This window comes from Ixodes scapularis, unplaced genomic scaffold, assembly GCF_016920785.2.
Source record: "Ixodes scapularis isolate PalLabHiFi unplaced genomic scaffold, ASM1692078v2 PGA_scaffold11__112_contigs__length_91849675, whole genome shotgun sequence".
NCBI classification, from domain to species: Eukaryota; Metazoa; Arthropoda; class Arachnida; order Ixodida; family Ixodidae; genus Ixodes; species Ixodes scapularis.
Window position 1 is genome coordinate 85,978,333 of NW_024609837.1, and position 20,912 is coordinate 85,999,244.

Genomic DNA, 20,912 nt, shown 5'->3' on the forward strand with positions numbered 1-20,912 from the left:
CTCGAACCAGATCCACTTTAGAGAAGATTGTGGCGCCGTGTAAGTTCGTGGTAATATCGTGAATGTGTGGAACCGGGTAGCGGTCAGGAACTGTCGCTCTGTTAAGTGCTCGGTAATCTCCGCACGGGCGCCAGTTTCCTGGTGTGGACTTCGGCACCATGTGCAGTGGGGATGCCCAGGGACTGGATGATGGGCGGATTATCCCGAGCTCGAGCATGTGGTCGAATTCCTGACGAGCTACCCGTAGCTTCTCCGGCGATAGACGACGGGGCCGTGCGTGGACGGGCGGGCCTGTGGTGGTAATGTGGTGATGCACTTCATGCTTCACAGCCGAGTCCGCTTGCGGAAGGCGCGTCAAATCAGGGAATTTCTGTAAGATTGCCGTGAAGCGGGCAGGGCCCGACGGTCCTAATAGCGTGGGGCTCAATGGGGGTGCCTAGAAAGCTTGCCTTGCACGACCGTTTGCGAGACGGGATCTCGGAGCCGTCTGTTGCGCACGTCCACTAAAACGCCAAAGTTCCGAAGAAAATCTGCTCCGAGGATCGCAAACTTTACGTCGGCCACTATAAACACCCAGCGGAACGTCTTTTTGAGGCCCAGGTCGATGGACAGAGAGCGGTTCCCGTTAGTGGCGATTGTCGTGTTGTTCACGGCTTGCAAGGGAGACGAGTTCGGGTGTTTCCGATCGGCAGACGACGCCGGGATCACGCTCACCTCTGCGCCCGTGTCAACAAGGAAACGAACGCCCTTGTCGCGGTCGGTGAGGAAAAAGACCGAGGGACGACTCTCTGGCAAGGCGGAGGCACTGGTCGCCCTCAGTGCCGGCCCCGGCCGTTTCCCGACGAGTGCTCGCAGGGTGGTACGCAGTTGCGTGCGGCGTTACCGTACTTGCGGTGATACCAGCATACCTTCTGCTGCTGATGTGGTCGCGGCTTGGTACTCTGGTTAGACGGGTGGGAAACAGACTCCTGGAGTGCAGCTACTGTGGCGGTTAGGCTCGATATCTCGTCTCGAATGTTTTGCAACTGGTCAGAAGTAGCTGGCTCTGCTTGCACGGCTGAGACAGAGGAAGAGGGCACGGCCATTAGTCTGTCGGCGAGCTCAGCCAACTTGGAGAGGTTCGTTTCCCCGGCGGAGATGAGTACCATCCGCACGTTTGCAGGAAGCCGCTGGAGGAAGAGTTCTCGGAGCATTATGCTGTCGAGATCCGTCGTCCTGGTCCCGAGCAGTTGTTGCATTTGACGGAGTAGCTGACTCGGTGTGCGGTCTCCGAGCTCAGTCTCGCGAAGTTGTTGCTGAAATCTCTGGGGTTCTGAAGGGGTAACCCTTCGAATGAAGGTCTCTTTGAGCGTCTTGTACGCATCCTCCGCGGGTGGAGCAAACAGCAAATCGCGGATCTCACACGCTGTAGCGGGCGGCAGACTACTCACCACGTGGTGGTATTTCGTGAGGTCTGCCGTGATGCGACGTGCAGCGAATTGTGATTCCACTTGAATAAACCACAATTCTGGATCAGAGGTCCAGAAGGGCGGTAACTTGATGTTGACGGTGGAAACCGACAGGGGATCGTGCTCTTGTGGCGAGGTCATGGCGCTGCTGCCAAGTTCCGGGTCACCAATGTTGAGGTGGCGAGCGAGGTCCGAGAAAGAACGACCTGAAAGCTTGCGTACCAGATCTCAACTGCTTTATTCTTCTTCCTCTTTCGATCTCCTTTTTTTGTCTCCCCTAGCTGGAGTGAAAATCAATCATCTCCAATGAAGAAGTGCGCATGGTCGTTCTCGCGTGTGGCAAGGTGTGTGGCATTGAGCCACTAGAAGTCTTCCCTGAGGTCGTCCAAGACGTCGTCCCTGAGGTCGTCCTAGACATCGTCCTTTGGGCGTCGTCCTTGAGGTTGTTGAAGAGGTCGTCCCTGAGGTCGTCCAAGACGTCGTCCTTGAGGTCGTTCAAGAAGTCGTCCTAGCCATTGTCCACGAGGTCGTCCTAGACGTCGTCCCTGAGGTCGTCCTAAACGTCGTCCTCTAGGCAGTGTTCGAGGTTGTCCTAGAAGTCGTCATTAAGGTCGTCCTAGACAGTCCTCTAGGCATCGTCCTAGGCGCTGTTAAAATAGCTTCGCTGGTCCTCCATCTTCGCGTGAAGTGAAAGGGCTCTACATTTTTTCTATTAATATCGGAATCAAAGATCGTTTACCTCGGAAGTATCGCGGACACCAAAGGGAGCCGTCGGACGAGGAGAAGGGCTTACTGGAAGGACTTCTGGTCCGACGCCGCCCTCTGGTGTCCGGGGTAAATGAAGTGAAGTATAAAGTAACTCAAAAGTAACTAGAAGTAATTGAAAAAGTAATCAAATCATCAATACAGTTAATATTATTAAAAAGTAATCAAAATACGAAGTCAATAGCAGCTCAAACCATTTGAAAATGTAATCATAATGCAAATTTAGCTCATAAGAACGCAATTGGTTCGATGTTAACTCAGAGTAATCAAGAATCATCAAACTGACAATTAAGCCGAATTAATTTTCGTTGGGTCAATAGTAACTCTAAATAATCAAGAGTAATTGCAATGAAAATTCAGCTCATATAGATAAATTGGTGGTGCAATAACTCCAAGTACTTAAAATTGTCACCAATATGTTAATTAAGCGGATTTAAAGCCCCATTGGGTTAACAATAAATAAAAAAAAATTAATCATCATGTCAATTATGCCCCCAATAAATCGATTGGTTGAAAATTAGCAGAAAATAATCAAGTCTCATTAAAATGTCAATTAAGCCGAATTAAGATTAATTGGGACAAAAGAGTAATACAAATGTGGATCGAGCTCTTGAAAGACCAATTGGTTGAATGTGACCTCAAAGTAATCAGAAGAGTTACCAAATTGTGAAATAGGACAAATTTATTGGGTCAAGGTAACTCAAAGTAATCAAAAGAGTAATCATAGTATGCGTTAGGCTCATAATAAATAAGTTTGTATGAGGATAAACTCAAAGTAATCAAAAGAGTCATCCTAATGTCATTTTGGTCGAATTCAAGTCTACTGGGTTAAAAGTAACTCGAAGTAATCAAAAGAGTAATAATAATGTCAACCAAGTTCATTACAGATCAATTGGAAATATAATAACACGAAGTAACCAAAAGAGTAGCCAAAATGTCTATTAAGCCGAATTAAAGTTCATTCGGTCAATAGTAATTAACATAATCAAACAAGTAATTGTGATGTCAATTGAGCTAATAATAAATACTTTTGTTAAATATTAGCCAGAAGAAATCAACCATCGCAATATCAATGAGGCCGAATTAAAGTTTTGTGGATCGAAAGTAACCCGAAGTAATCAAGAGTAATAATAATGTCTGATTGAGCTCACAACCGATGAATTGGCACTATAATTACACAAAGTAAACAAGAGTTTCCATATGTCACTTAGGCCGAATTAAAGTTAATTGAATTGAGAGTAACTCAAAGTAATCAAAAGAGTAATCATAATGTCAATAATCATCACATAAAAATTCAATTCGTTGAAGATTAGCTAAAAGTAATGAAGAGTCATCACAATGACATTTAATTCGAATTTATGGCCAATGGGTCAAAGTAACCCGAAGTAATCAAAAGAGAAATAATAATGTCAACTGAGTTCATAATAGATGAATTGGAGCAATAATAACACTAATTAATCAAAAGAGTAATCATAAATTGCCACTGTACTTGTATCATCTGAACTGTAGCAATGTTAAGTCGAGTAATAAGAAAGGTCAAGCAAAACGTCCATTCAGCTAAAATAAATTCGAGCGCGCCACAATAACTCCATATCACAAAAAGAGTAAGCAACATATCAACTATGCCTCGTCAATAGTGGAACTAGTAACTCCAAGTAATCACAATAGGGATCAAATTATCAGTTGTCCCCCCAAAAATTTAATTGTATAAACAATTATTCCAAGTTAACAAATGTGTAAGCAAACACGACCACCGAAGACCCCAATAAGTGCATACATATATATATTGTGGATTAAATTGACTGATTCCGAGATTAACGAGGGTAGCGGAAGGATTAAATTATATGGCGCTTGGATTAAACTTGGTGGCACTTGGATTAAATTAGCCGTCGCTTAGATTAAAATGAGTGGGAAAACCTGTAGTAACTGTGCCCCCCCCCCCCCCCCCCCCGACTCCCCTCTCCTCCTGCCAAGAGAGCATGAAGAGGCTTTTTCATTCTTCACGCGTGGCGAAAACAGCCCAAAAGGTTGAAATCTCTGCGAAGCGTCGCCCGTAAAGCAATCGCTTGAAAAATCCGCACAAGGACGAAAAACCAAAACAAAAAACCTCAAAATTCGCCAAGAATTCTGAAACCGAAACCGAAACTTTATTTTCCGCTTTCAAAAGCTGACATTTTGTACCGCGAGGCAGCGCTGAGGAACTGCAGTACTCGCGATGGCTGCCGGGATCGCCCCACTTCCGTTCTGTGTGCATGCACTTGGCTCCGTCGGCGATTTGGTGTTTTTTTTCCCTCCCAAACACCCGATATTGGCGTTTTTGCGGCCACTCTTTTGTCGCCGTAGGATTACCGTCTGTTCCCCGAATAAGGTGAGTTTCCCGAGATTTCGTCCACACGTCGACCGCCTAACTCTCGGATAATTTGCTCGCGAAGGACGCGAAGCGAAAGGTTGAACAACCGACCGCTGGTTCGTATGGATTTCAGGTTCGGGATGTTGCAGTAGCTCTCTGCATGGGTCTTGAAAGATCGAGCGTGCTTTCCGGGTGATTATAAACGCGTTTTTTCCTCTCTTTTCTTTCTTCTTCCGAATGAGCGCTCCTTTATGCGCTCAGGTCTCTCGTGACATGCAGATTCTGTACGTATGATTTAAAACCGCACCACTTTAGCTCGGAACCTTCTGAAAAGACGAGAAGTCTTCGGAGCTGGAATGTGCTCGTACGTTGGAGTTACCTCTACGCTCTTTCGCTTGAGTAGACTTTGAAAAGCGAAAACAATGAGCTCGACTGTGTAGCTTGTTTCTGTGTTTTCCCGTTTTATGGCGGTTAAAGGTTCCCGCAGACCCGCTCGTAACGTGCTTTTGCCGAACGATCCTGTTTGAAAAGCTACGAGCTCGCGCTTGTAACCTTCGCGATCCGTCTGTGCAAAACAAAACAAAAAAAAGCATGTTTTCTTTTGTTTTTTTTCTTAGGAAATCCCAATCTACGAGCGCTAATCGCCCCACCTTAATAAAGAATAATACCTCGATTCGTTTTTCCTTTACGTTCAAAACCGTTTTCTCGGCTAGTGCTTTGAACTCGATCGCAGGCGCCCGATCGCACGCGAGTTTCGAACTCGCAGCCTCGCATATACTACGAGGTTTACTTTCCCGATTTCTCGGTTACACGAGCTCTCGATGTGGCACACGAACAAACTTGGCAATCAGTTTCTATTTTTTTCTCTCTCTCTTTTTTGCGCGAGGTTTGTTAGGTCCGAACCTCAAGTGCCAAAACCTTTCTCGCTAGGTGCCAAGTTTGCCGATGTCCCTTTGAGCCGCGGCACAATCTTATCGCCTCGCCAAACGTTTAAGCCAGCCGCGAGATAGGAAGGCAGTTGTTGTAGCAGAGCTGCAGCTCGAGCGGTTCGGTGCTCCGCAGAGAAGCTTCGCGAGCGTCCGCGAGTCTTGGCCTTCCCACCACGCGAGGGGTGCTCGGGTCTGGCGCGGTCTCCGCACGCTCCTCTCAGGATTATCATCATTAGCGTTACAATGGTTATTATTCGAAGCTCAAACGAACGCGTTCCTGAGTGTGATAACTATAGTGAGTGTGTGCTACAAGTACTGAGAAACGTGCGTGTAATCGACGCCGCCTACGAACTGCAGTGGCCATTAGAAATAATAAACCATGCAATCAATTAGTGTTTATTGTGCTGTCCAGGAACGGACGTCGTAATCCTCGTGGAAGCAAAGTTGATGAGAAAAAAATATAAATAGACGCACGTCTAGAAGAGCAACGGAGGCCACAAATCAGACACTCTTAATAATAATAATAATAAAAATGAATAATAATAATAAGGTATTTTTTATTTGGAGTTTGACGTGTCCACAAGTGTCTGAAAATGTAGAAATACGAACAAAGCCAAACAAAGTCGTAATTACGTATGCACGCATACGCCGGTTTTAGTTTTCTTTCGGGAAGTGTTCGTGTCACTAGAAATATCGAGAGCACATCGGCCTCGCTTATTCCATTCGGGTTGCAATCTTGCTTCCTGTGGCGTACTGTAGAAGGCCAACCTTGGTGAAAAATATAAATAAATTTTATGAATGGATTTAGTAAGCGTATGAGATCATATATATACTTCTTATGTCACTAATGGAAGTTCTGATATGTTTCTTGAACCAATCGTGTACGAAAAACTTATTTTTTCAATGGAGAAGGAAGGCCACTGAAAACGACTAGACCGCGAGGAAGCATACACACAAACGGTGCTTAATGACCGTCTAATATTTTTGTTTCTCCGTAAAGTTTCATGCTGAACCATTCCGGAATTTCTGCCGCTCCGCTTGTGCTTTCTGTCTCGAGTTTAAATTCAGACGTAGAGGAAACATCTGTTAAACCGCACTCGACTGCTAAAGGATAAAAAAAAAAAAAAAAAAGGAAAAGAGATTCACCGTCTAAGATCTGCGAATCACGCGTTTCCACTCCACCTACTGTTACCACGTTTCGGAAAGCGTCAAGAAGGCCACACCCCCATTTGGCCTTTGCCGCGTACACATGTCGTCAACGCGTAAAATCTCTCCACTCTGGCGGAGTGCATGTGTATGTTCCTTGTCTCTCTCTCTCTCTCTCTCTGGTATATTTCTTCCTTCGTTCAGCTGGCAAATCGCACAAGTTCGCGTCGTATTCATGTTGACGGTGCGGAAGGTGTTGCGGTAGTAATAAAAGAAAGGAAACGTACCCTTGTATCGGGGCGGAGATATGTTTCGGTCGTGTTCTTTATTTTTATTTTCTCGCCTCTTTGGCCCTTGTCAAGGTTGATAGCTGCGATTGTGATGTCGCCACACCTGCGGTCGTCAGTGCTGACGTCAGTGGCAGTCTTCTATGGCTATGGCTACGTGCGTCTTGATTGAAGGAGCTGGAAGAGCAATAACCCCCTCTCCGAGAAACGATCGAACAAAAGGATAACAAAACAACGTTAGCTTAGCAGTTGTGTAATACGACGGTGTAGATACAGTCCACTACCTATACGCCACTCCATGTAATGAAAGTGTGAAGAGCCCGAAGGCTGTATGCATAAGGAATGTATTAGGGGATGCGTGGCTGCCTGCAAGGGTCGTTGTTTTTATTCATTCACTTAAAAGGATACTGGATCAACAAGAACGAAACAAACAAATTGGGGTGTGTGTATGTTTATACAGCCTAGAACTTAGTCTGCCCCAACGGGCGACTTGAGTCCCAGCTGTAGATGAGCAATTTAGCCAGTACGGTACAACCGCAAACCTGGGGTCTTTAACGTGCATCAGGCAGTAGTGATACACGACCGCACACCGGTACGGTCCTCATCCAGATCGAAACGGGCAGGGGTGGGGTTTGAGCCCAGGATCCCTGGGTTCTGCAGCGCCAGCTTTCGCTCCACGTTCTCCGAGCTGGTGTGCTGTAGCCCACGCGACCACCGACCCCCCGATACTGCGTCCACAGCCCGTTGACTCGGCAGTTTTCGCCCGGATGAAAACAGCTGGAAAAGTGTATGTAGTCCGAACAAAGTTCCAAGTTAGTCGAGGTCAGTAAAAATAACTCGAAAAGCAACCTTACGAAGTTTCCGAGTGACAGCAGACGTTGCACCCTTGCATGACTGGAGACACTGGCGTTTGCACACTGGCACGCTGGCGCCATCTATGAAGTGGCCCTGGAACTGCATTTCACTGGAGCGATGCTAGCTTGTGCAGTATTGGCGAGATGAAAGTTACGTACTCTGGAGAAGTGGTCGTTTATAACACTGTCAACAATTTTCTAATACTCCCCTTCCCCCCCTCCCAAAAAAAAAAAAAAAAAAAATGACGTTTGAAAAAAAAAAAAAAAAAAAAGAATCATACGGTACTGCCAACGAGTTCCAGGGTTCCCAGCTAGGTGGCGCCAGTCTCTTCTCTCGTGTCGTAAGAGATGCCGGGAGGTTTTAGGGCACCTGACCGTAAGCAGTCGCAGGTGTGTAAAGCAACCTGTGTACTAAACTGATTTAAATCATCGTAGTAAAACCGATCTGATGTAAATCGCGATTAAGCCATGATTCAACTAACGATTTCAATCATCTTGATTGTAATTCTCCACCCTGCTCGAAGTTCTCCCAGAATTACCAATCCGTTTTGGGTTAAGCCGTACCGACCAAACTTGGATGTTTTTTTCTAAATACTTCTTTCTGAAAAAAGAAAAAAAAAACCTTTAAGATTATGAAAAACAGCTTACCAAAAAAGAAAAGTGGCCTCACATTATCTAAAATATAGCTTTTTCTATAGTTTTCCGGCCAAGGTGTACTTTTTTGGTGGTACTTGCAACCAACGTGAGCAGCACCCAAATAGATAACGTACATTCTGAATTCGAGGCAAAAGTGATTTGTTTTGCGAGTTCGCGATTTGGCAATATATTTTTAAAAATAATGTTTTTTTTTTGTTTGCTTTTTTTTTCTTTTTGAAATTTGACTATGTAAACAAAACATGCGTTTAAATGAACAGTTCTCAAGGAACATCGAGACGTGGGGAAGAAAGTTGCATATAAATTTCGACGTATTCCACCTTGCCACTTCAACCTTCTATAGACCGACACGCGGAGCGGCTCTGTTTACCAACACGGCCGGAAGGCCGCGCATGCGCGGTAGCTATGTGGGCAAAAGCAGCCCGGCTGTCCGTGTTTTCGCCATTGCGCTCTATGGCGTGCGCTCGTTGTTGACGTTGTAGGGACGCTTGTATCTTTATTTGTCCGTCGTATTTCCTCATAACGTATGTCGTATGCTGTGCCCGACTATTTGAGCTCGTTGCCCGAGCCTGAACGGTAGCGGTATCGGAACAAACTGTGCGTGGACGGCGTTGCCTACGAGGATCCGTACGCCGTAAACAAGACCTGCTGGACTTCCGACGTAAAGTTGCTACCACGGAAGTCAACGGCTCAGGTCGTCGTTTATTTAGTTTTTTCGCCAAGCCAGTTCACGGCCGACACGGTGCAGGCGTACAAGTCTCTCGAGGTCTACGATTACATCGAGTCGGTTTCCGCACTGCCGGCGGGATCAGCAGACTGTGGGTCTGCGGAAGTGTGTGTATTCATTAATTGATTAAATACACAGAGCGTCTTCAAGTCAAGGTATGATATTTTTCATACCCTCATGACCACAAGGCATTACAACCAATAAAGGTTTGTCCGTTCTGCAGTCTTGACGGTAACAGGTTACAAGTAACGGCGTTACCAGGAACGCGTTACTTCTTTCAGTAACGTAGTAACCTACTCGTTACGTTTTCGGCACAGTAACGGGTAACGTACTTATGTTACTATTTCAAGTAACGTAGTTACGTTAGTCTTTACTACGAGTCCCAAGTCTTAAAGAAATTACACTTCAATTGTTTCCGTGTTTTAGGCGTCAAGCCATGTTTTTCTTTGCGTTTTTTCTCGTAAGTATTTAAGTGAAACCGTGAAAAGAGCTAAAGTAATTATGTTCAGTTTCTGCATGAACATAATGTTTCTTGATATATGACCTGTATCGTCAAAACCGTAAAATGTGTTACATCATAATTTAGAAAAGTAACGCAGAAGTAACGTGCCTTACTTTTTATCGGTAGCGGCAACGCGTTCCTTTATGTTTAGATAACGTAGCTCAGTAACGCGTACCTTTTATTTGCAAGTAACGAGTAACGTATTTCGTTACTTTTTTTTTTTTTTGTAACGCCTACAACACTGCCGTTCTGTCGTCGATCCCCTTCTGCACGGTAGCACGGGCGTAGCGAGCCTCCGACGAGCGCTTGGGGGGTGCCCGGGTGCGTTGTGCGCGAACACCGTGGAAACAAAATCCGGGTGGTCTCGATCGGACAACGGTTTCCACATAGGCAAGCCTCGGGACGGAGATTGAAATGGAAGCCGCACTTGCCTCCAAGAAAGTGTTTGCCGCACAAACAGTCGTTCGTGCGAGGCGACCATTCTTTTCGATCCACAGATATTATCCACCTTCTATGCGTTTCAGAGTCTGCCGGGAACTTGTGGAAACTCACTCCGCTGCTTTTCTTGTACATTTCGGTGGAATTAACGGCAACGCAGCTTCGCGGCATGCTGAAATGCTATGACGTCCATGCGAAACGTGCGCGCTTTTGCCCACACCCCCGGCTCCGGCGCGATCGCAGCGCCGCCGCAGCTCCGTGACGTCAAGCCCGCGTGTCGGTGTATAGGAGCGCCCGGAGCGCCCCTAGCGGACGCCACCGGCGCCGCGCATGCGCGATGGGGCTGTGGGCAAGAAGCTCGCCGTCGCCCATAAACAAACCATTGAAATGCGATGTTGTCGGCGTCGGTGTGAGTCCCCGCGCTCTTTTTGGCGTTGGAATCGTTGATTCTACGTACTCCTAACGATGTCTGACTACTTGAGCGGCGTCAGCGAAATTACCGAGCTCGTTACACCGCAAAACTTCGCGTGAATCATCTGACATGCGGCGATTCATTCCGCGTGGACGCCGCAGAATGTACGCTAAAGCCTGATTCCCATGATGCGATTTCGCTCGCAATTTTCAGTAGCGACGTCGCTCGGACTGCAAAAGTGTGAACCGTAGCTGAGATGTCGACGTTGATACTGAAAATCGCAAGCAGAATGTAACCAAGTGAATCAGGCTATGATCAGGCATAACAAGTCGGTGATGGCCACTGGTAACAATGATCAACAACATCTCCTTGTATCTATTGTTTACGTCCAGCCTGCTTACCAACCTTCAACCTTAAGTCTTTTGAGGCCTGCACTTACTTCTTATCGCAAGTACCGGGCCCACATTTGGTCTACGGACCGGTGTCCTCTAAAAGAGTAGACGACAAGCAGAAACGTTTGAAAGAGCAGACGACAGTTCGAACGATCAGGCGGCCGTTTGAACTTGAAGACGCACTGAACGTAGTCCGCAGGTGGTCCGTACAACTTGACGGTTTTCGGGCGTTCATTTTGGAACAAAACAAATAAATTTGATGACCAGAAGTATCCGTGAATTCAACCCAAAATGCTTCCCGCCCAAGCAATCGTGGTCCGACGGCGTCTGGTTTTCCCTTTTCACGGCACATATCCACGTTCTCGGACGAACCGAGCGCATGAAAACTGACCTTCAAATCTTTCTCGACACCTCTGGTACAGCCCCAGTCGCAGCATTTTGACGAGAAGGCAAGTTTTTGTCTGGTTCCTTTCAAAACAACGCAGGAATACACGTCTCACATGGGCACTTCCGCCCACAGCTCCGGACCGGAAGTGCGTCCGACGCGCCACCACCGCGGCGTGACGTAACAGAGATGAGTTCGTGTATTATTCTTTTCTAGAGCCGTTTCCGTTTATTTTTGAGACCGAGCCATCTCGTAACCATTTCGCAAGGGCATCTAAAGACCCCACTAACAGGGACCTTATATCAAACTCGCCGTTTATTAAATCTAAAATAACATCAAAATATATTCTTAAATCGCCTAGTGTTGTTATTTTAGATTTAGTGAATACTTTTTCAGATCACATACCTTTTTTTCATTTGTATGCTGGTCATGTTATTAGACGCAACGTTCGCATAATGTGATATTGTTTAAATATACTTAAATTGTCTTATTCCAGTTTGTGCATTTTAAAGTCGCGACTCTGAATATAGGAATTTATTTGTAATATATTCGGACATTCTATTTTTAGTTTTTTTTTTTCATATCAAAAGGGACTGCTTAAATTAATATTTATACTGGGCTTCAAAGCGCGCCTCACTTTGAGAATTTAATTTAATTACGGGTGGTCATGTTTACTTTCTAAAGTCCGTCCAGGGTTTTATTGTGTGCCTTTTGCAATCCTGGGATACGCTGCACGCATCTGGTTTCCTACTGGTATTGTTAAAACCAACATTATATCCCCATTGAAAAGAGGAACATTTTATACATGATTTGTCTAATAAACATATGACTCTATACACGGTGTTTTTTCTAAGGCGGAGAATTATTAAACAAAACAAAAAAACACTGCAAATAATAATAATAAATAAAAAAAGATTGTTCCTGCAGAATAACATTATCGACCGCGGTGGACGTCAGGGCTTGAGTATAAAGAAACTATTAGTGACCTAATTAACTAAAACTCGCTAAGTAATTTTTTTTTTTTTAGCTGTCATGTTTAAGAGGAGGTTTACAGCTCGCCGTTAATAGACGCTAGTTTGAGCTGTTTGACTGTAGGTATAAAAGGGAACAAAAAAATTCTTCGAGTTAATAAGTGACGAATTTCGCTTTCTGTGGTAGTTAAACACGAGGGACAGACTCATCCCATCAACACCATTTCAAAAGAACTAGGATGCCTTTGAATAAAAATCAGGTAGTACTTTTCAAACTTATTTGAATGATCGATCCCAAACAAAAAGGTCGCCGTCGAAACTATTTCACTCCTCAATCGTTTTTACCAGAATGAAGAATTAAAAAAAAAATAAATAAATAAACGTCACGATTTGGGCGGTGCGACTTGACTACAAAACGGATTGTTAATTCTGGGGAACCAATTCCTATCGCAGTGCGGAAAAAAAAATTTAAGATAATTTAAATCGTCATAACCCAAAATATTTTTAATTTACCCTTTCTTAAAGGTTTTTTTGTTTGATTGTTTCCTGTCGAAACCAAGGAATCATCAGGCGAGAAATATTTACAGAATATTGAACAGGAGCTCAAAGCAGCTGGTTTTTTTAGCAAATCGGAACGTACCGAGCTTTCTTTCTACCATTCCCTCCGTTTGTTAGTCACGTTGCGTCCTACTGCAAGTAAATAAGGACACGAAAGAAAGGAATATCGCTATAAAAGTAATGTCCTATTGCAAGAAAACCAGAACGCAAATAAAAAATGCAAACAAAGCTTTTTTTCACTATACCTACAAATATCAAGTTTTTTTTTTACTCTTTTCTACTATTTCAATAAAAAAAAAGTTAATTAAACTGTACTTTTACATATACAGTAATCCTTTCTTCCGCATTGTTTTCGCTGATCGGACAGATTGATCAATAAATTTGTCACGTTTAAAAATATGTCTAGTGATTAAAAAGCACTATTTTATGGCTACAGTAATTCGAATCAAGGTAATCTGACTTAAATGAAATAAACGTAAATGAAATCAAATCAAATTTTTTCTTAACTCATTTTTTTTACTTTTTTTTTTTTATTTTATGAACGTGTAGGCAGTTACTCGAACGGATGTTCTAATACCCGTTATATAACTGACTAAAAACGTTCAACGTTCCTTTTTTTTTTTTCGTTGAATCAAAGTTGATACTTCGGCTTTTCTTCTTCTTTTTTTGTGTGTTTTTGTTACGGATTTTGTGTGACGATAATTAGTATAAGCAAATCTTATTGCAAGTCGCTGATTACGCTCAACTTAATTGATCTGTTTCGTACTGCACATATGGATCCCAGATCACATGAGCGTACTTTAGAGACAAACTATACCAACACCACCTAGACAGAAGGCCTCCGCATGGTTTCTTCTTCCTCTATGAAACGTCATCACAGTCGGATCGCGCTCGGTCGGCTATTGGACCCGAGCCCGACCTTCGACGCGCTGATTGGCCACGAGCCGCAGCCGAACACTGACGCAGCACTTGTGCCCAATCTCTCGCCTCGATCGATCTGACTATAATGACGCGTGTGGAGGCCTTCTGTCCAGGTGGTGTTGTACTGTCTCGCAAGCGCATAATTTAACTATAAGTGCGTGCTCTTCAATGCCCTCCTAAAAAAAAAAGAGAAAGAAATCAGAGCGGAGTGGAACACACATTATCGATATATGTATCTTCCAGTTCAAATGGTTGGAAATTCTTACCCCAAAGTATTTAGAAGTTTCCGATTGTTGCAAGGTTACACCAAATACTTTGGTTGCACTACCGAGGGAATACAAAAACCTGAGAGGCGACCCTTTTCTTTGCGACCGCTCTCAAGACTTCTCTGCAAATGTATCTTCAGGTCCCATTTTGTTTTACCCTGTTCGCCCACATTCAATTAGGATCTGCGTAATAACACTCGGTCACCTCGTCCTGTAGATCTGACAATCGTCCGCGAAAAGGCCAACTTGAATAGAGAGATGAATTTGATTTTTTGTGTCATTAATGTAAAAAGCGAAAGAGGAAAAAAAGAAGCGACGTTGGAACAACACCGTTTCCAAAGTCGCTGTCGCTGTCGCCAGTGTCGCTGTCGTCGCTCTGTTCCAACTCCTGGCTGCCCGAAAAAGCGTCGGTGGCCTGTGGAGCTGCAGGTGAGCGACCCGCAACGGAACAGGCGTCGGCCACATCGAGCACCGCTGTTCGGTGTCACCGCCAGGGCCGCGACCGGCGACAGTGTGCCACTTGTATGACGTCACCGGGCGGAAATGGAGGGACCAGCTTTTTGGGAGCGGTATGCGCACCAATGGGAGACGCGTTGCAGGCGTCTGCAGTCCGCCCGTACGGTACGTGGAAGAGCTGGTGGCACACGACCAGGATGGAGGCCGACGTAAACTATGATTTGTATCAGATCACTTTTAACTACGATGATTGAAATCAAACCCGACTCTGAGTGAGTGAGAAAACGTTTTGTTGATTCTTTAGAAGGGGGCAGTGAAGATCAGAACCGACGACGATCGTCTTGGCCCGTTCCCCTGTAGAGAGGAGGAGGCCGGCAGATTCTTGCACTGACCATTTACGCTACGTTCGCCTCGAAAATTATCATATATATATATATATATATAGAGAGAGAGAGAGAGAGAGATTTCGAGTAGTTTTCGCAATACCAAATTTGTCCACTTTTCGTGAAACACCCTGCACACAAAAAAGGTATGTGTCGTTTTTGTCCTGGGCCAGGGGTCTATTTAAGGAAATTATTAAAGTCGGAGATAATTAGGGTTTTAATTATTTTTGCGTAATTAACTTTCTTTTTAATAATGTGCGCTGTCCTCGCGCAACGCATCAGAGGCTGGCTGCACTGTTTCTCTGTGGGGCGCGGTGCCGTCGGGACCGAGATGTGCTCCGATAGCAAACCGAAACTTAAAAGCCCGTCGAATTTGTGCGGTTTTTCAGAAAGCCGTAAAATGCTGCGCCTGGCTTCTGTCGTTCTGCTATTTGTTTATTTAGGCTTCTTCGATGATGCTGAGCAATTTTTTAATTGAAACCATGCCGTGAAACACAATATTAAAGAAAAGTTAATTACGCAAAAATGATTAAAAATCTAATTATCCCGGACTTTAATAATTTCACTAAATAGGCCCTTGGCCCAGGACCAAAAGGACACAAGCCTTTTTTTGTTGCGACGAGTAGTTTTCGCAATATCAAATTTGTCCACCTTTCGTGAAACACCATATATATATATATATATATATATATATATATATATATATATATATATATATATATATATATAGCGCAGGATGCCGAAGACTATAAAGTAATGAAGTCGCACTTCGAAACGTTGTTGGAGTTTTAAAGCATTTAGTGAGTCGTATATATACACACACACACAGGGTGTTTCAGAGAACGCAGGCCAAATCGCTCCTGCGAAAACTACTCATCGCAACGAAAAAAGGATTGTGTCGTTTTGGTCCCGGGCCAGGGGCCCATTTAGAAACACCATTAAAGTCCGGGATAATTAAGTTCTTAATTATTCTTGCGTAATTAACCTTTTTTAATATTGTGTTTAAGGGCATGGTTTCAATTAGAAAATTGCTTAAAACTCAAAACCAGTGAAAATACCTCTAACGAAATGTATTCTGGGTAAAAGAAGGGTGCGAAGAGAACGCGGCGGCGAGAAAAAAAAATATAAATTAAAAAAAAAAAAAATTTTGTACAGCTTGCTGAACTTGACCGACAAGACCTTCTCTATTTTATCATTTATTTCTCAGTACTCGTACATTATGAAAGCTTTGCTTAATTTATAAGGCAATTAAAGGTTCTACACGTGGTATTATTTTCAAAGCGATACTAAACATACTCGACTCCCAAAAAAAAAAAAAATCTGCAATTTAGGTCACAGTTGTTCGCGGAGGCATGTTTGGGGATTTTTACAAAAACTGGAGCGACGAATAATGAATAGTAGTTTTAATGTCGTTTTACCTACTTATATATATATATATATATATATATATATATATATATATATATATATATATATATATATATATAAGTAGGTAAAACGACATTGTAACTACTATTCATTATTCGTCGCTCCAGTTATATCACATCAAAAAAATATAGACGCTCTCTTTTGAATTCTTTGAGATGGAGAGTGATTCAAAAATGCCACATCGTCAAAACCTCGTTGTTCTTTCCCGCTTCTTTGAGATTTTTTTTTTCTCTGAATGTAGACATGTCAGGACATTAAAATAAAAAGGATTGTTCTTCTTGGAACATGCTCCATAAAATATAAATATCTGAAGCAAAATTAAAAATACGACTGCTACTCGTTGCCTGAATCCAAATGAAAGCGCCCCCCCCCCCATATATATATATATACATATATATATATATATATATATATATATATATATATATATATATATGTACACACATATAGATCGTTTATTATTTGATGCTCTCTGTGTGTCTTTGTTTTGTGTCTAAATCAAATAATTATGCTGAACACGAACAAAAAGCGTTGCTCTTTTGAGAAAATCAGAGCCTTTAGCCTATTTTTCCAGCTTCCACTTTGTTTATCAGTTACGTAATGCCCTATTGCGAGCAAATTAGAACACGAAAGAAAAGTCATTTTTTCACAAACTAAAAAATAACAACAAAGAAATGAAGCTACTTTTGTATGGCTCGGTTTACCTCTGTAAAAATGTATTAAACTGCATTTTAAGAGTTTAAATTTACAGTAACTATTTCCTCCGGATTGTCTTAAGTAATTAGATTGGATTGATAAAAAAAATCTTAACATGTAAACAAAAATATATTGATGGAGAATCACAGGTTTTTTTGTTTTTTTTTTGACAGTGACGTAAATTGAGCCTCTGTGATTTAAATGAATTAAGTCTGATCTGTCTGCGTTAAAAGATTTTTTTTTTCTTTTTACATTTTTTGCACACGATTGAAGTGCATGGTCGTCGTCCTCGTAGGTTCCTATATCGGCTTAGTTTCCATAAGACCTTTTTCGGTGACCCTCGACCCCAGCCGTGTACTTCACATCCGCTATGAGGGACGGAAAACAGCGAAACTAGTAAAAAAAATATATGAATGTATATATCTATCGAAGATGCGATACAAAAATAGGTGACACTCGCGATTGAAACGGGAACAGCTCCCAGCGGCATGGCGGGAGAAAAAGCGACGTTTTCCCCCGTGCCGGAAGTGCCGCGATTGAACAAAGTTTTATCATACCTCAATTTTGAAATCGGTGTTCAAAAATGTGGCGAGGCCGTGCATTTCAGAACACGAATGACGAGATATAAGTATTTAAGCTTGCGTTCTGTCTCCCGTTCTTTTCGGTTATGGTTCGCGCGATCATTGAATCAGCCCGCTTTATGTGCTATTCACGCTCCCATTTGCTTCTGTTTCGTAGTGTTTCGGTCGAGTACGCGGATATAATGTATTCGATGGAGCGCATCATTCGTGAATAGTCTCGTACCGTTGTATTCGCCATTACCGGAAAGGTACGAAGAGGAGCCTCGTCAGGTGGCTTAGACCTGAAGACAAGTTGCGTGCATGACGTCATCGTTATGACGTCATGCGAGGTAGTTATGACGTCATCGTTATGACGTCATGCGAGGTAATAATGACGTCATCGTTATGGCGATGGCGTCATTACTACCTCCCGCGCCACCAGAAATAACGTAGTAAAGCGCGAAACACATGTACGACGAAACCGTCCGATCCGACGTGCGGACTGCCGGAATGACCATGGGGGGAGAGGGTTTTCGTAGCATCGGAGAGCGTTGAAAACCCTCGCCTCCGACCGTCGTATTGCGCGGTCGGACGTCGGATCGGACGGTTTCGTCGTACACGTGTTTCGCGCTTAAGTCGCGTGGCCTTAAAAAGAAAATTGTAAACGAATACATGATTAGCTTTTTCCCTAGTTCCCTAGGGGCTTGCGTTTCGTGATCCGCGAAGACCTGGTTGCTCGGGCCGTCTTTTGGCTCCAGTCTTCCAGCCGGGATTAATAAGCGTTGAGTCGTTCGTTCAAGGTGGCGACGCTAGCGGGGACGCAGAAGGTACAGGCACTGCGGCCTTGTTGGGATAATAATAATAATAATTGATTGCCGACGTTGTGCTGCCCAGTGGGCCCGTCAAAGCCTCTATTGGGCTTGTGGGACAGGAACCCGCGGCTCGTCACCAAAAACGAGCTGGCAGGCAACTAAAACAACGCGGATTAATAGACGCGCACACAACACTGGATTTAAGGCTGGTTCAAAAACAAAATTATATGAATAGCTACACTGAGTTAAAAAAAAAAATCAAAGCCATTTTTTCCACTTTCGTTTTAGAATTTAGAAGAACAGGTGCTGTTATAGCTGAACAAAAGTATCCGGTAAAAGAAATAATATTAAAAATAAATTTATTTTTTATCGATTATGAGGAAGGGGGGGAGGTAAGAAAAAAAGATGTCGGGCCTTCAAATGGTCAATAGTGAGCCGAGAAAAGTACACACACAAAAAAAAAAAAAACAACATACACAGTTGAACAAACTAAGGTTGAAGAAAAATAGTCGTACGCGTAAAACGCCCAAACCTAGAGCAATAATTGCATACTTCGCAAAATCCTGGCAATGCACGCGGGTGCCGTTTTCTGGCTCTATTTTTGCTCGAAAGAAAAGATAGGCAAAAGGTGTCTGGCGAAACGGCGTTTGGGCGCTCAATTTCGGCTATGCACGTATTTAGAATTCTAATTTTGGGCGGCGTTCCAAATGTGGCGGTCCCTGCGGCCGCTCTGCGTGCATACCAAGACGGTTCACGATATTGCCTCGGGCGCCCGACTCGGTTGCCGAGAGTAATGGGCGGGCACCGTTCTCAAGGCCCAGGGGATACCTCACTGAGAATTGCTCCGTGTTGCCGAATTCCCGTGCTTCGCCATGCTGGCGCTGGCACTAAATGACTGTTTAGACTTTTTGAGTCGAGCCGTGTTTTTTCCTACCTTATTGCCTGCAATTAGGATTACTCTCGATTAACAAGTAATCGATTAAATTACTCTCGAGAAGAAAAGTAATTGGTCGTTACTTGAAAAATTCTGGACATGTAGACAACCCGTAAGGTGAAACAGAGCGACGGCTCGGAACCGCTAGGGTGTCATTTGTGATCAGACAGACTGAAGGAACGATAAAGGTGCGAGCACCTTTATCCTTCCTTTATGGCGTCCACATAGGAGTGCCGTTTTAGACCGAGGAACACACCGGACGGAAATTCCATGGCGTTTCGGAACCTCCGAGCGTGTATTAAGTAAATAGCATTGCAGCTGTCTGCGTAAGTGGGGAGAGTGCTTACGTAACTACGTCTATTTGGTACGAATGGTCACAGACGGGCTCAACGAAAAGCGTCGAATAAATAGGGACAAGCTAGTAGACGAGACGCAGTGCCCTCTCAAATGAAGGTTTATTGAAGCAAACACGCGCTATTAATATTATGTTTCTGACTCTTCGTTTAGAAAATGAAACTCTGTGTCTGGCAAGTGGATTGACTAACGCACTTGCTTTCCCCCTGCTTTCTGGTACAAAATGCATCGTAAAATTTTAAGGTAGTTTTATCCGCGTACCCCCGAGAATTGGTTGCGCTACTTCTGGGTCAGGTGGGCACCGGTGCACCGCCACATTGCCCGGCGGGGACCGTTTTACTAAGCGTGCATGGTATCTCGCTACCGTTCGTGGCCGTGCATGTTATCCTGCTCGCATGTTACCTCGTTATCGGCGACCCGTTGAATGCTTTGGCGGAGTGCCGAAAATGGCCCGCGTCGATAGGGAGCGCGGTCGACGGTGCGAAATTGCGAAGCGTCCCAGGGTAACACCTGTCGCTGTAAAAGGAACCCGTACTTTGCCCACTTCAGATTTTCAAAACAACCGATTTTTCCGCAGGTTTTGGAAAAAAGTCTTTTGGACTGTTCATTATTGAATTAGAATCACCTAATTAATAACTAATTATGATTTTAATCCACCGATCAGATGACTCTTTCGATTACATCCGAATGTACGTATACATATTATTGCGTAATTACTCCATAAAGTAATCGATTACCAGTAATTTGATTACTTGTAGCGAGTATCGTACAGGTCTGCCCGAGACTGGGTGGACAACGAGAAGAATCCGAAGTGAAAGAGAAAGGAGGACTGCAAAAAAAGAAAAAGACCCGGCATACCTTTTGGAGGTGTGCGCCAGGTCTTTTGTGCGTGCTTGTGTCTGAATTTTTGAGTGTTTCTTGGTGTGTGTTGTGGTTGCTTAGCATTCTTGAGGAACTGAATAAATGAGTCAGCTTGAGTCCGAGACAGAATGTAATATGAAAGGGAGCAGACTTCCTCGATATTTTTTTTTTTTTTTTTTCACGTGCTTGCAAATTCGGGAACATGTTCTGGTCTCGATGCGGGCTAGAACGAAAAGTTAAGAATCCAAACTGCTTGACAGGTTGAGGTTTAAAGGGGTATGGAAACCAAATTCTAGAGCCCATCTCTTTGCTTGAACATGAAGAGGGTTAAAATAGGACTTCACCAATAGCAATATTCCGTAGGATAACGCGAGAAAACGTATTTTAAACTGAATAAAACGATAACCAAAAACCACCTCGTGG

The 20,912-nt window shown here is 43.8% G+C and overlaps 1 protein-coding gene across 13 annotated transcripts in view; it reads left to right on the forward strand.

Annotated features, from left to right (window-relative positions):
* Positions 1-4,422: 4,422 nt before the first annotated feature.
* The window catches only part of LOC8033946 (endophilin-A), a 73,293-nt gene continuing 56,803 nt past the window's right edge, over positions 4,423-20,912 (forward strand). For 3 of the 13 annotated variants that reach the window (XM_029984977.3, XM_029984972.4, XM_040501326.2), the window contains exon 1: positions 4,425-4,581. In XM_029984977.3, the coding sequence (XP_029840837.2) occupies positions 4,429-4,581 (153 nt within the window). In that variant the 5' untranslated portion in view covers positions 4,425-4,428. Of the gene's footprint in view, positions 4,582-20,912 lie in introns of all 13 variants that reach the window. The other 10 variants (XM_040501328.2, XM_040501327.1, XM_040501329.2 and 7 more) reach the window with 8 other exon arrangements.